Genomic DNA, 13,266 nt, shown 5'->3' with positions numbered 1-13,266 from the left:
AACATGTCTCCATGTACAATGACATTCTTACTTTGACGTCCGTAGTGCATTTTGCAAACGTACAGGTAGGGGGATAGAGTTCCTCCTGCGCATTTCTGCTTGTCGCACATACCGTTCCTATGGGTCAGCCGCAGGGACACCAGCTGTGGGATCGGAAACGACCATTCGTCAATGTTTGGCCCCTATATGCCTGGAACATCTCCTGGTGGCGGGGCAGCGACAGAGACGTCTCCCTGTCACTCCCAGCAGCTGAGTAGTGTTACCCCCTGCGGCTGTTGTTTGGGTTAGCTGCTCTTTCCCCAGCACCTGACCTTCCTCCTCAGCCAGAGCTAAAAGCTGCCTTTCTCTGCCTCCGCTGCCAGCGCTTTAACTTCTTTCTTCAACCTGCCGCCGGTCACTCCTGCGTCCCTCAAAAGGCACATGGTTGAAAAGCCTCGGTATTCCACCTCAATGGGGTAAGATGGTGGTCTTCCAGCCAGCTTCCCGACGCTCCACAACCAAGTCGGCATATTTGGCCTTTTTTGGCCAAATATGCCGATACAAGGCATGTTGTCAATACAAGTGCTAATGTACCCGGGGCATTATTTTCTTTTTTAATCAAAATGCGAAAAACATCCCAATTTAATTTGAACATTTCCATTCCTTTATTGGTACAAATATACAATAGGTCATCATTTCTTTAGTCTACAACTAAGACAGTTCATACAACCCAAAACATGAGTGGTGATAGTCACTTTTGTTGAAAAAAATCTTCAATAAAAGTAAAAGGTAAACAAAAAAAAATCTGAAAGTGGCTGAGTCAAACCTGTGGAGTGAGGGTTTAATAAACTCTCATGTGCATTTTTCTATTAAATTCTTTTTCAGTAAAAAATGGGACAAATATTTTCTCTGCAAGTACCATGTACTCTATTCAACCTCTATATGATAAATGCCTAACGACTGTATGGTTTACAACAAGGGAACGTCTGCAAGTTTTCAAACTCCTTATTCAACTCAATATATTCAGTTGAAAAATAAAGATTTGTTTTATAAAACAAACAAAAAAGCTCCTAGTATCAATATGCTGACATAACTTGTCACATTTATTGTAATTAGAACTAAACTAAAAACCCATGTCGAGAAAAGAAAAACTGTGATGAAACACAATATACTGAATATTATTTCGGAGTGTTTGAGTTACGTTTCATGTGTCTGAGCTTTTTGCAGACTGCGGCCTGAACAGTCAAGTAAAAAACAGGATTCTTTGAAAATGAGTTTATGGGAAATAATTGAATCCTCTAAATCTTGAGAAATAACATTGCTAATGTGTATCAATTTAAATAAACAAATAACACCTTAGTTTTATAAGAAACACTTCCATATACTGTATTAAGGCACAAGACAAGAATCATTAAAATAAACACTTAAAAACAGTTGATGAGGCATAATTCAAACTTTGAGATTAAGACGTAAATTCATGAAATCAAATATACTGTATCAAAAGAAGAGAGGCACAAAGCAGGGAGAGTCACAGACGCCGAAGCAGTTGTTTCAATAACTTAAAAAATAGGACCTGCCTCTCTCTAAAAACTCAAAAAAAGGAAAAAAATGAGGGTTTAATCCAGCCCTTGGCATCAAGGCTTATTTCATGCAGATTGACACCAGCTTCAAAATAGCCTCCCTAGAAAGTCATATGTAGATGTTAGAAGAGCACAATGGATATAACACTTAAAAGAAAAAAAACAAAACATTAATAAATGCAATTGAAATTACGAACCTGGCACATGGGATGTAGGACAGGCTGTACCTGGTAACGGATTACATTTCAAGTTGCGAACCAAGCAAACACTTAATTGGAAATTATTTTAAAAATCAAGGACTCACCATGAGAATGCCAGAACCTGCAAGATGCAAAATAGCAAAGCAAGACCAAAGTTCTTCCACTTTGAGGAAAAAAAACAGATGATTGAAATGTATCAAAACGATTGCATTTGCACTTTTAATTGAGTTGAAAGCGAGTAAAAGTAACTCACCCAGAAAGCTGCACAGAGAGTCAACACGAGACAAGTCTAGAAGAACCAATGGGAAAAAAAGATAGCATTAATATGCAATCAATTTATCTATTAGTATAAATTATGCACATTTGGTAGAGATTCTTATGCAACAATATCTCAACCGAATTTATGTTATAAAGTTTCTCAACCCTATGGAAGCTTGAACACACATCCTCATTCTACATGTCTTTACTATAGCGTAACATAAGATCACCTTAGGAGGCCAGAAGATAGAGACCAACACTAACAAATAGTCTTAACAAAAAGCAAAACCATTTAACAAAATAGCCAGTGCCTTTTGAGCATATTCATTTGAATTTGCTGAGGAGGGGAAAAATGCTGATACAAAATTATTTTACTAATTAATCATAATTTTTTTCATATCATTTTCAGTCAGCAGAGACAAACTTAACACTTTGAAAAAAATCATGGTAAAAACATCAAGGGCTAAACAGTAAAATTCAAATATTCTAAGAAAAAATGCACATTTGAAAAATAAAGAAAATTAAAACTAAAAGTTTTTGCTTGACTATAAATCAACTTGTGTTAAAAGGTTAAAGAGTGCTCACAATCATGATTGTGGTGGCCAACGCTCTCGTTTTATCACACATCTTTTTTAGCTGGTTCATCGGCCCCATCAGGAACACGGTGCTGCAGACCAAATTGGAAAACATCAACTTAGGAACTCCAGCGTGCATCCAAGTAACAATTTTGGTCTTGTGCTTGATACTGACCTCGCCAAAGCACAAATGTTTCCAAAAGTGTAAAAGACGATGAAGAGAGTGATGCCAATGTGGGGTAGGAACAGCACACACACTCCCTGCAATGCACATAATAAATGTCGACATTGTGGGCGACACTTCAATCACATTTAGATCAGCAGGGGCCATTGAGCCTTTTTAAGCAGCGGGAACACTGCACATTAACTGTGGTTCAATAATTGAGATTAATGCACATCCTTTTATTTGATAATGCATAGTATCAGTAACCTGGCATTGCTTTTTTTTTGAAACTGCTTCATCAATCATATGCTAAATCCATGATAATTTTTAGGGTGACAACTTTCAGGTTTTCTTTTTTGTATATCTTCAATTACAAGTAATTTTACAGCCATTTGTTTTTCCACCCAGGCTGCTCTCTTCACAAATTATGTTTCTTTTGAAGCCCGAAAAACAGTGACAAAAGGCAAAATCATGCCCAAAAGCAGATCATTTCTATTTTTTTATTAATAATTATTTTAGAAGCCATGTCTTGTTTGACAATATTCATTTTTCTGAAGAGAGAAAATAATGCTAGTACCAAAATATTCAAAACCAAAGAGTTGTCCAAAACAAACAAAACATACTTGAGATTTCCAACACAACCTTAAAAATTCTAAGGTATTCATTTTTTTTTAAATATCTGCTTTTTTTTGTCTTAGCGCGCTGTTTATCCTGAAGACTTTTAATTGCCATTTTCAGGTCATTTGTTTTTAATTTTTAAGATGACTCTGAATTGCTCCAAAAGCAATTTCTCCCCAGATGCAATGAAAATTCCTTTTAGTTGGCAAACTTTTACATTTACTGACCCCATTCTCCCTTTATTTAAAAATATCTAGAAAACTCAAAAACACCCACATCACAGATGACAGTAGAAAATTGCACATCACAACCTTTGAAAATAATGATTAAAAAAATATATTTATATCCGTGGCAGTCAATAATCGGAAAAGGAAAACAATGAGGCTGCACCAACAGACAAACTGGTTTCTCCAACATGTTACAGAAAGGAATCCATCCTCAGCATTCCTCAGATCAAGATCAACCAGTAATGCAACATCAGTTTTCCCTGCATTTTCTTCTCACAGAACACCATAATATCTCATTGCAAAAATGTAATGGCATTAACTGGGGTCCCTTACCAGAATTGTGCAGACGCCCCCCACCACGAAACACGCGATGAAGCCTTTCAGCCGCGTCCCCCAGCCCAGCGTGGAAGCCTCATTCACAGTCTGCAAAGTTTATTACTTAAAACAGGTGATCCGAGTGAAACTCTTAAAAAAAAAGAAACGAGTCGCGGTTCGGGTTTTTTTTTTTTTACCTCCAAAACGGTCCGATCATTGTTTCGCGCTTCTTCCCCGCTCAGGACAGATTTTAATTTATCCATCCCGGACAGATGCTGGGTAAAGAGTGTGAGATTGTTTCCTAGTGAGAGATAAACGTCTTTTTTTTTTTTTTTTGCGACACGCAACGTCACATTTCTACCTGGCCGGTGCAGACAATGGCGTCACTACTGAGCACTGAGGAGGGACGGAAGTCAAGAAAAAAAACAAAAAAACAAAAAAAAAAACAAGCAACTTTAATTAAATAAAATAAAATAAAATAAAATAAAATACCATTGTGTTATCAGCCCGGATGTTGATAAAAATAATAATGATGATGATATGCGTAGTGATTGTAATAGCAGAAATGTTTTGTTTTCCAATTATTATTATTCAAAAAGAGGAATAATATCAATAAAAACTAAATATGAACGATCTTTTTGTTTGTGCAGGAAGTAATTCTATGAAACATGTCAACAAAGACAAACAGGCGTTACTTATTGTAGTGCTGCAAACCTACTATTTAAATGCAGAGTATTTCATATGAACATCATCTGATGGTGGATTATATATTCATATAAAGAGTCATATATGTCTCTCTTGTTTAAAAGGGGGAAAGTACAGTAATTGTTGTTTTTTTTTCCTTTTAATTTTCTTTTTACAGCAAAAAATCAGCCTGTCCTGACCCACATCAAAAATGATTATGTTATATGAATTGGTGATGTTAACTAATTGGTCTTTCTCTTGTCTAACAGTCTTTGCTAAAGCCTTTCTCCATGAGTTTACAAATGTGTTTTCACATATTGAGGAAATTACATCATACAGACAAAAAGTTAGTGACACACATTCAGTACTATCTCCAAAAAGTGTGATTTTTTTTTTTAATGAGGAGCAAATATATAGGTAAGTATGAAAGATTTTGTATGGTAGATAATTAATTGAATTTTTTACATTGATCTGGAACCAAGCTTCAGGAGAGATGTTTGACGATCTGGTGTTTTTTGGTATTTTCTCTAGGTGAAAGTTCTGTGTGGGGTTGAGGATACACAAACAGCCAGGTTTGAGGTTTGCAAGTGTTGTATCTTTCAAGGGTAAGTCGGGGACATGGAAATCCAATGGTCCAACTTCAGGGCCTTCAGTGAGGCAGCCTGAAAACCTGTTGGAGGATATCGTGGGAAAGCAAGGAAGCTGTCAGGGAGACGACTTAGGCACTGAGAAACTAACACATTCATTGCTCAACAGGCTGCAAAGATGAAAAGAGGCATCTGCTGCTCAAAATGACTGAATCCAGTTGTCGGGGGATCTGGCCACTTGCTAAACGTTCGAATTGGGAGGAAAGAGTTGTACTCTCTCCTGATTGTGGAATTGTGAACCAGTTCTTCACTGTCACACAGATTTCTCAGGTTGATCGAAGAGCGCTTATCCTGTCTATGTGAGCTCTGCAAACTTAAGAGAATGCATTCGGCTTCATCCCACAGAGTGTCTTTTGGGAGAAACTATGATTCTATGTAGTAACTGTTAGAAGTCATCCCAATCTCTGTGCAGATTGAGAGCTAGATCTGTATTTCTGGCATAACATCAAACACTTTCATCACCATCTGACAGTAATATGTGACTTTCTGTTTCAAGACGGCCGAGCTTTGCGTTTGATATTGTGTGAGGAGCATTGATATCCAGTGGATACTGTTCATCTGTGTCATTGGAGTTGGTGTCAGGCACCTAAAAGCACGTATCCTCCGTACTTCTCATTTGTTGTGTACAGAGCACATCTGTCTAGGTACAATTCCGAGTTCACTGGGAAAAGATAGCGTGTTGCTTGGGACGAGGAACTCTGGGTTGGCAATCTCAGTCATCTCAGTCAACAATGCCCCAGGAAAGCCAGGAGGTGAAAATGCTGGGGATGTTAATGTGATTCATGGCACCACAAGATGGCAATGAATCACCAAAATGTCTGACAGGCTGAGGAAGGGTCGGGGCCGTTTCAGGAAAGGCAAAAAATGTATTATTTATTAAAGTCACATAACAAATGGCAGATATAAGTTGAACTGAAAATACAATGGCATGTTAAAATCTGAAATATCAGTTGCGTGTGTTTGTGTGTGCATAGCTAAGAGATGGGAGTAGAATATTAGAGGGAGGCAACAAAAGGAACAACACAGGGTGAATAGTGCAGCGCATTTACCTGGGTAGGCTATTATAATGCTGGTGCACAACCACCCCAAGTTACTCCAATCTTATACCAATCGCATAAATAAGCCCTATTCCCATAAACTTGCATCAGGCAACCAAAACAAAGCATTTCATAAATCCATAAAATGTAAATTGGGCTTCTCCCCATGAAGTCAGGAAGCTTAACTTTGTCTTGCGTGAGCTGTTTTTTTGAATATAAAATGAAGCACATTGATCTTTTAACTGTATTGTTAGCTGGTTTTGTGAAGAAGAAAGAAGAAATGCCTTTATTGTCACATACAGATATACATAGAGCACATCATCAGCAAAATTTGACCCCTGCTTTACCCCACCAGAAGGCGGTAGGGTAGCGGTTAAAGGCTCATTGTTTTGCTCAACAACACTTCCACGGGCTGGGAGGAACCGAGAATCGAACCAGGAACGTCGGGTTCCGAGAACAACTGCGCCACGCCGCCTGATCTATATATGAAATTTAGTTAAAAAAAATTAGGAAATAAAATACGCCAAGTATTGGGCCACATCAAAATAAATACCAGCAAACAATTGCAGTAAGGCCACAGGGAATTACGGCTGACTGAAATCACGCAGAGGTAGAGCTGGGCATCCAGAAATCTTTTCTGTCTGTATGCCATGTGTTTTACTTCAGGGCTTCTGCAGCTGGAATTGTAAAATTTCATGTCCCTGATTGAAATTTTGTAGAGTAATTATCCAGCTCATAAAGCCTCATCTTCTGACTCCTGATCCCTGTCCCTGGTTTTCAGGAGGCCTATTTCCACTGGAGGCGTCCTCTTCAATCTGATTCGGACAACACTAAAAAGAGAGCACAAAAAAGTCGCTGAAATGCAATGTCTGGATGATGGCAGGTTGTTGTAAGGACTGTGTATATTCTTATGAGAGATTTTGGCCATTCTCACCAGCTGACAACGCAATGAAGCAAACCCACGACAAAAACGGCAAAGGCAAGATGCAACGAGTAGCACATGGTGATGAACATCATGTTGTTGTGATCCTTCATGTCCCATTCAGGGCCGTAGCGAGGGTACAGCACAAATCCAATCTATATTATCAAAGAATGTTAGGTCACAGTGAGCGACGGCACGAATTTTCAACACGTCATCGCATTTACATATACCTGCCAGAACCAGCTTCCCTGCAGGAGTATCAGTGTGGAGCGCAGCAGCTCCAGGATGATGTTGCCGCGGTGGAAGATCTCAAGAAAAGCAATCAGGGCGCCACCAAAGATGGCATAGAGCAGGAGCTGATGCAAGTGGACATCCAGCATGCTTCTGCCGTGGAGGTGGTAGAGGAAAAGAAATCCTGCGACATTGAGAGAATGCATTATACACCGCGGCCACGGAGTGAAAACCTATTTAGAATTTCTGTGTAAAATATTTGATAAAGAGCAGTCGCGATTGCACAGAAAATGTGCAAACATTGGTTTATGTGACCATAAAGAGGGGTCTGGGGGCCACATATGGCCTAATTTGACGTCAAGAGGGCCAGACCAGTAAAATCATTACCTAGAAGTAGCACAAAGTCCAAATTTTTCCTTTGTTTTAGTGTAAAGGAGGTAAACAGGTAAATTATAAAAATCTTTATATGTAATGAATTGTTCCCCTAAAAAATACATGATGAATTAATATTAAAAATGAATATTAAAAAAGAATTGATGAAATTACACCCTAAAAATATTGTTGAGTTAAAAGAGAAAATCTTGTCGCTGTGGGAAAATTTGCTACCAGAATTGATTACAAAATTGATTGGTAGCATGTATAAGAGGAGGTATAATGAAATTCTAAATGAATGTTTGCCCATCTTTCAGTGAGTATATTTCTTCGGTTTCATTTTGAATGGTTATATTGATTGGTAGTACTTGAAATTATGGGAAAATCACTGTAAATAGTTGATCTCTGAACTAGCAAAGCAGTTTCAGTAAATTATGTTGGGTTTTTTTATGCAACATCTTGTTCTTTATTATATAAAACCTTGATCGTATGAAATACAATTTTGATATTGATGTGAAATCTACAGCTCCCAATAAATGACAGATTACTTTATTTTCTGATAGAGGCTATGAATGTGAGAATGATTTCCAGGTATTCAAGCAAAATGTGACCACTGCAGCAAAATGTCTATATATACACATTACTGCATTTGTGATTCCTTTATTCCTGGAAGCTATTATTTCCAGCCTATTAATCACTGTTTTATTTTATTTTTTTTAATGTCTTGATTTTTTTTTTTTCGTATGGAATTTTCTCAGGTTGATTTGTGGAAAAAGTGATAAGAAAATAAGCCAGAACACCACAACACAGTTACTCAAATCATTTAAAAATTTCATTTTAGTTTATCATCTTGACTGTCGTATGTGTGTTGACCTGCACTTTGGTAACCTTTACACTGCCAGGATGCCTCAAGAGTCTAAATTGCAATAATAAGAACATTTAAAACTTGTGATATTATCTCAGAAATGAAACATCTGCCTTTTCCTACCCTCATTAAAGAAAGCTATAGCCAGCATCAACCTATCCAGCGCCAGCGGAGCAGCCTCGGTGGTGTGTAGGATTAGTGACACGCCCCCAGACAGCCCGAAAAACAGGTACATGACGGTGTGCTGCCAATTCATCAGATCCTTCCAGTGTTTTTCTTTGACATCATACAGCTGAAACTTTGGTCCATCTGCTACATACTGCTCCGCTAACATGCCTGGGGAGCACAATAGATAAAACACACCTTCATTTATGACCGGATACAGCTTACAGTTAGAATTTACTTTTTCATAGTTTATCTTTTTCTTGAAATACTTTCAGAGGGACTTACCAACAATAGAGAAGAAGAGAACAGTAGAGCTTTCAATAATCTCCAAGCGACGCTGTAACGCTCTGCCAGAAAGCCGTGTGGAACCAATACTTTTATTTTTGCGGGTTGCGTGACACAGTGAATACTTTGCGACCCACCAGAGTGCAGCTACTAGGAATAAACTCCCAGGCAGTGCATGTCCCTCGAAGCTTCCCATGACACCTAAAGTAAGGGTGAAAACACGAAGGTTATAAAAACAAATGTGCGGAGGTTCTCAGTTGTCTAAGTCACGGTGAATTCTTCGTCAAAATCTTCTTGATTTCGACATAAAAATTAAAATTGCAAAATGAAGGATGTCTTTCATGGACATTGTGTTTTAATCCATAAGGAAAAAGGAATGATCAAAGAGGGATGTGGCATTACATCCCACAAAAAACACAATTTGAGCCAAACACTGCAATCGAGGAAACTTTGCTTCTTTGAAAAATGATTATTAGCATATTAGCATATTAGAAATTAGCATATTTCCACTTTGGTTTTGATATTTTATCACAGTGTCTGGAGGCAAGGGAGCATATGTGGATGTCTCAAACTATAGCTAGCATCTGTACAAGGAAATGATAATTCAACTACACAAATTCTAGCTCCTCTTTGTTTGGTTTTAAGTTCCGCCAAGACTGGCGTGGGCAACGCGGCTTAACAAGCTGGTGAGGAAAGCCTGTTGCCCACGCCACGTGAGAATGTTTGTCAAAAACTCTTTGACCAGCCACAGATGAGGAAGATTTTCAAAATCATTGACGATATTGGGCCTTGAGTCACTTCAAATAGCTTTTCTTGTCAGTTTGGTGGCCCTGGGCTAATTGTTTCAAAGTATAAATGCCAAAGGCATTAATGTGTGCGAAGATTGGTATGCAGACAGGGGGGAAAATCTTCAAATTACAATGTGAAGATGAAATAAGGAGCTTCACTCAAGGCTGAGACACATCTGGTGAATCATGGATGTAATAACACCATCTGTTGCGGAAGACTATTTTTTTGAATAGCAGACGTTGCTCCAAAGGCAAAAAGACAAGAGGCAGAGCTGGGGGTTGCAGAGATGAAGATGTTGAGGTTCTCTTTGGGAGTGACCAGGATGGATAACAATAGGAATGAGTCTGTCAGAGGAACAGCACATGTTAGATGTTTTGGAGAGAAGGTCAGAGAAGCCAGACTGAGATGGTTGGGTCATGTACAGAGGAGGGATAGTGAATATATTGATAGACGGATGCTGGAATTGGAGCTGCCAGGCAGGAGGTCTCGAGGAAGACCAAAGAGAAGATTTACAGATGTCATGAGAGAGGATATAAAAGTAGTTGGTGTGAGAGAGGAGGATATAGAGATTAGGGTTAGATGGAGAAGCTTAATTCGCTGTGGCGACGCCTGAAGGGAAAAGCCAAAAGGAAAAGAAGACGTAGAAGAAGAAGCAGTTGCTCCAAGGCCAGTCAAGACTGCCTCTGGCATTCAGGTACATTGAAATGTAAGTAAGCCTTAGATACTAGGTAAACTATTGAGTGTTCCTATATTTTGAAATGTCTTTTTTTTTTTTTTTTTGACGAAGTGAACCTTGGAGTTAAGAAGCAACTTTGAAATAGAAAGGCAATTATATGTTTACTCTAACACTACATGAAAGACCCGAAATTACGATGTCGTGAAATAGTTCCCAAGCTAGATAATGTTACAAAATGTTGATGATGTTCCTTTAATTATATACAGTCTTAAGGAAATAAAAAAGTTAAAATGTTAAAAAAGAAATTAAATACTTGAGTGATAGTTTGGTGTATTTCTTAATAGTTTTGATGACAGAAAGGCAAAGCAAAGCAAACAGAAGTGAAAAAAGAAACAAACCCGGCTTGGTGAAAGTAATAAATGAGGGGGAGTGCCTCTAATTTAAACAGTGTAATCAAACATAATATTTGTGTACACCCTAGTAGTGACCACTCAGCTGACCTTGCTAGAAATATGAACAAAAGAGGCTTGCATCTTTCTTCTTATAGCTTCAGACTAAAAGTTTGAACCAGTTTGTTTTATTGGACTGAACACAAGACTCTCGGTGTTTGAGAAAATTGGTGGTCATAAAATACTATATTTAACAAATTCGATTTCTGTCTTTTCAGTAATCAGCAGTGGTTTTTAAACCGTGAGTGACATCAAACATGAGCGTGGAATAAGAATTAGGCACTCACAAACGGGCCTTTCTGATGGAGATGACAGATAATGTTCTAGCCAGTGACAAAGGGAATGGTGTGAAAGAAGACACCCACCACAACCAGACTGCCTGAGATATTAAACTGAGCTCATCTGGGTCTGATGGCCCTCCACATGCGCAGCCTCTCCAGATACAGGAAAACATTCAGTTGCCATGGTTACCAGTCTCCCATATGACAACAGTGCTACTGGTGTTTGTTACATTTTCCCACAATTGCGCTTTGGGATTTTCTTTGTTGTTATAGTTGCTGTTTTTTTTCGGATTTACCAGTTCTATATTTCTTTGAATTATTAGTTACATTGAGGTAAGGTAAGACTTTTTTTTTATTAAGCAAACAGCATCATTATTATTCTTCTTCAACCAAATAAATGACCATCTAACAAGTGATAGTGTACTTCAGACCTGGGCATTTTAGGCCCCGCGGGCCACATCTGGCCCATTTTGCTTTTTTATCGAGCCCCCCAAACTACTTTCTTTGAATATTTTAACAAGTATTTTCAATCAATATTGAATTTAGAAACTTATTTTTTCCTTTTGTCCAATTTTGTATGGAGGATTAAATATAAATGTCGGTCGGTACTTTTATATTATCATTAATGATTTTAAAATTGAAATAAAATGCCAAAAAATTGAAATATTTAAATTGCAATTTTCATTTTGTTCACCTAGTTGGCCCACGCATGAAAATTAAAAGAAGAAATGTTGCCCGCCGGCCAAAATAAGTGCCCACCCCTGGTGCACTGCATGATGCTTTTCACATTTCCCCCATTATTCCCTAACGCCATACTAAACATGTAATTGATTCGTTATTAATTGATTTCCAGTGAGATTCTACTGGTCACTGATGTTCGATTGTGACATTGATTTTATTTACAGCGATACCAAAACATTTACATCAATCCAACTTCAATGTGAACATGCAAAATAACTCAAATGTTAAATCATCTGCTTTAAAGAAGACAAACAGGGCAGGCCGTGTCACATCAAATTATAATTATCAGCTAAAAAAAACGTTTTAACATCAAATAACTGTCTCCCAACTACAGTATATGTAGTAATAAGTATGATTGTTTATCCAGGCTAAGCATAAAGAGCAGACTGTGCAACACAGGAATCAAAAGGTATTCAAAAAAACTTTTTGTTACTTATGAAACTTATCCGATTAACTTGTCAAAAAAGTTGTTAGAATACTGATTATAAATCAGAGTACTACACTGTACAAAAAATAAGACGCGTTGAATTCTTTTGTAATGATGGAAGAAGGGGGTCTTACCCAGGCAGGGTTGTTTCTGCAAATTAATGTTTCCTGGAGGGTAGGATATATTCAAGCGGGGAAAAAAAATCAAGGCATCTTCATATTTTCCATCACATAAATAGTTCTTCACTGAACGAAGAAGAGATTTCTCTTCTGATCCTGAAAAGAACTGGGATTAAACATCTGTCGTTTACTCCTGCAGCCACCAGACTGAACTCGTAACCTCTTTTTTTTCTCCCTAATTTTTCCGACCCAATACGGCTTAGGTTTTTAACAACACACGGGCGATCCCATTGGATGATTGAAGGGCCTTGACGTTATCAACCCGTGCTCTAATTGGTCAAAGTCGCTGTCAATCTTGTGTGTCCACGTGTGCACTTTCACTCCGCCTGCAAGTTGCGCTGCTGTGGAGAGAATCGCTATTTTTTTTCCATCCTGTTTTTTGCGGGACCGAGCCGGGCGGAGCCTGGAGAAGCCACGCCGAGTCCCGCTGCACGTACACGGTAGCTGGAATACTTCAGCATCTCCTCGCATGACGTTTGACCTTCGGCGGAAACACACTTGCAAATGTCCAAGTGATAAGACTTGAGCGTGAAGTTGAGGTAAACACTCACTCACTTATTTATCTGCGATTGTTAAGTCATTATAATGATGATGCAAATGC

General features: G+C 38.3%; 2 protein-coding genes across 2 annotated transcripts; both read right to left on the bottom strand.

Annotated features, from left to right (window-relative positions):
- Nucleotides 1-620: 620 nt before the first annotated feature.
- On the bottom strand, nt 621-4,408 carry sft2d2a (SFT2 domain containing 2a). The gene is made up of 8 exons (XM_086161761.1): nt 4,113-4,408; nt 3,934-4,023; nt 2,768-2,853; nt 2,603-2,684; nt 2,013-2,048; nt 1,864-1,922; nt 1,757-1,786; nt 621-1,660 (listed from the first exon to the last, which is right to left on the bottom strand). The coding sequence occupies exons 1-8, from the start codon at nt 4,176-4,178 to the stop codon at nt 1,621-1,623; spliced, it is 489 nt and encodes a 162-aa protein (XP_086017887.1). The 5' UTR covers nt 4,179-4,408; the 3' UTR covers nt 621-1,620.
- A 1,323-nt stretch (nt 4,409-5,731) lies between these two features.
- On the bottom strand, nt 5,732-12,843 carry tmem45a (transmembrane protein 45a). Its single transcript, XM_086162356.1, has 6 exons — nt 12,621-12,843; nt 9,124-9,324; nt 8,797-9,009; nt 7,436-7,620; nt 7,218-7,360; nt 5,732-7,113 (listed from the first exon to the last, which is right to left on the bottom strand). Exons 2-6 carry the CDS (start codon nt 9,317-9,319, stop codon nt 7,017-7,019), a joined length of 834 nt encoding a protein of 277 aa, XP_086018482.1. The 5' UTR covers nt 9,320-9,324; nt 12,621-12,843; the 3' UTR covers nt 5,732-7,016.
- Between the last annotated feature and the right edge of the window lie 423 nt (nt 12,844-13,266).

The sequence above is a fragment of the Fistularia commersonii genome, chromosome 16, assembly GCF_037954325.1.
Source record: "Fistularia commersonii isolate RoL2024-O1a breed Wild chromosome 16, RoL_Fcom_v1.0, whole genome shotgun sequence".
Lineage (NCBI taxonomy): Eukaryota > Metazoa > Chordata > Actinopteri > Syngnathiformes > Fistulariidae > Fistularia > Fistularia commersonii.
The sequence above is the reverse complement of the archived record's forward strand: the minus strand, read 5'-3'. Positions and strand labels throughout refer to the sequence as shown.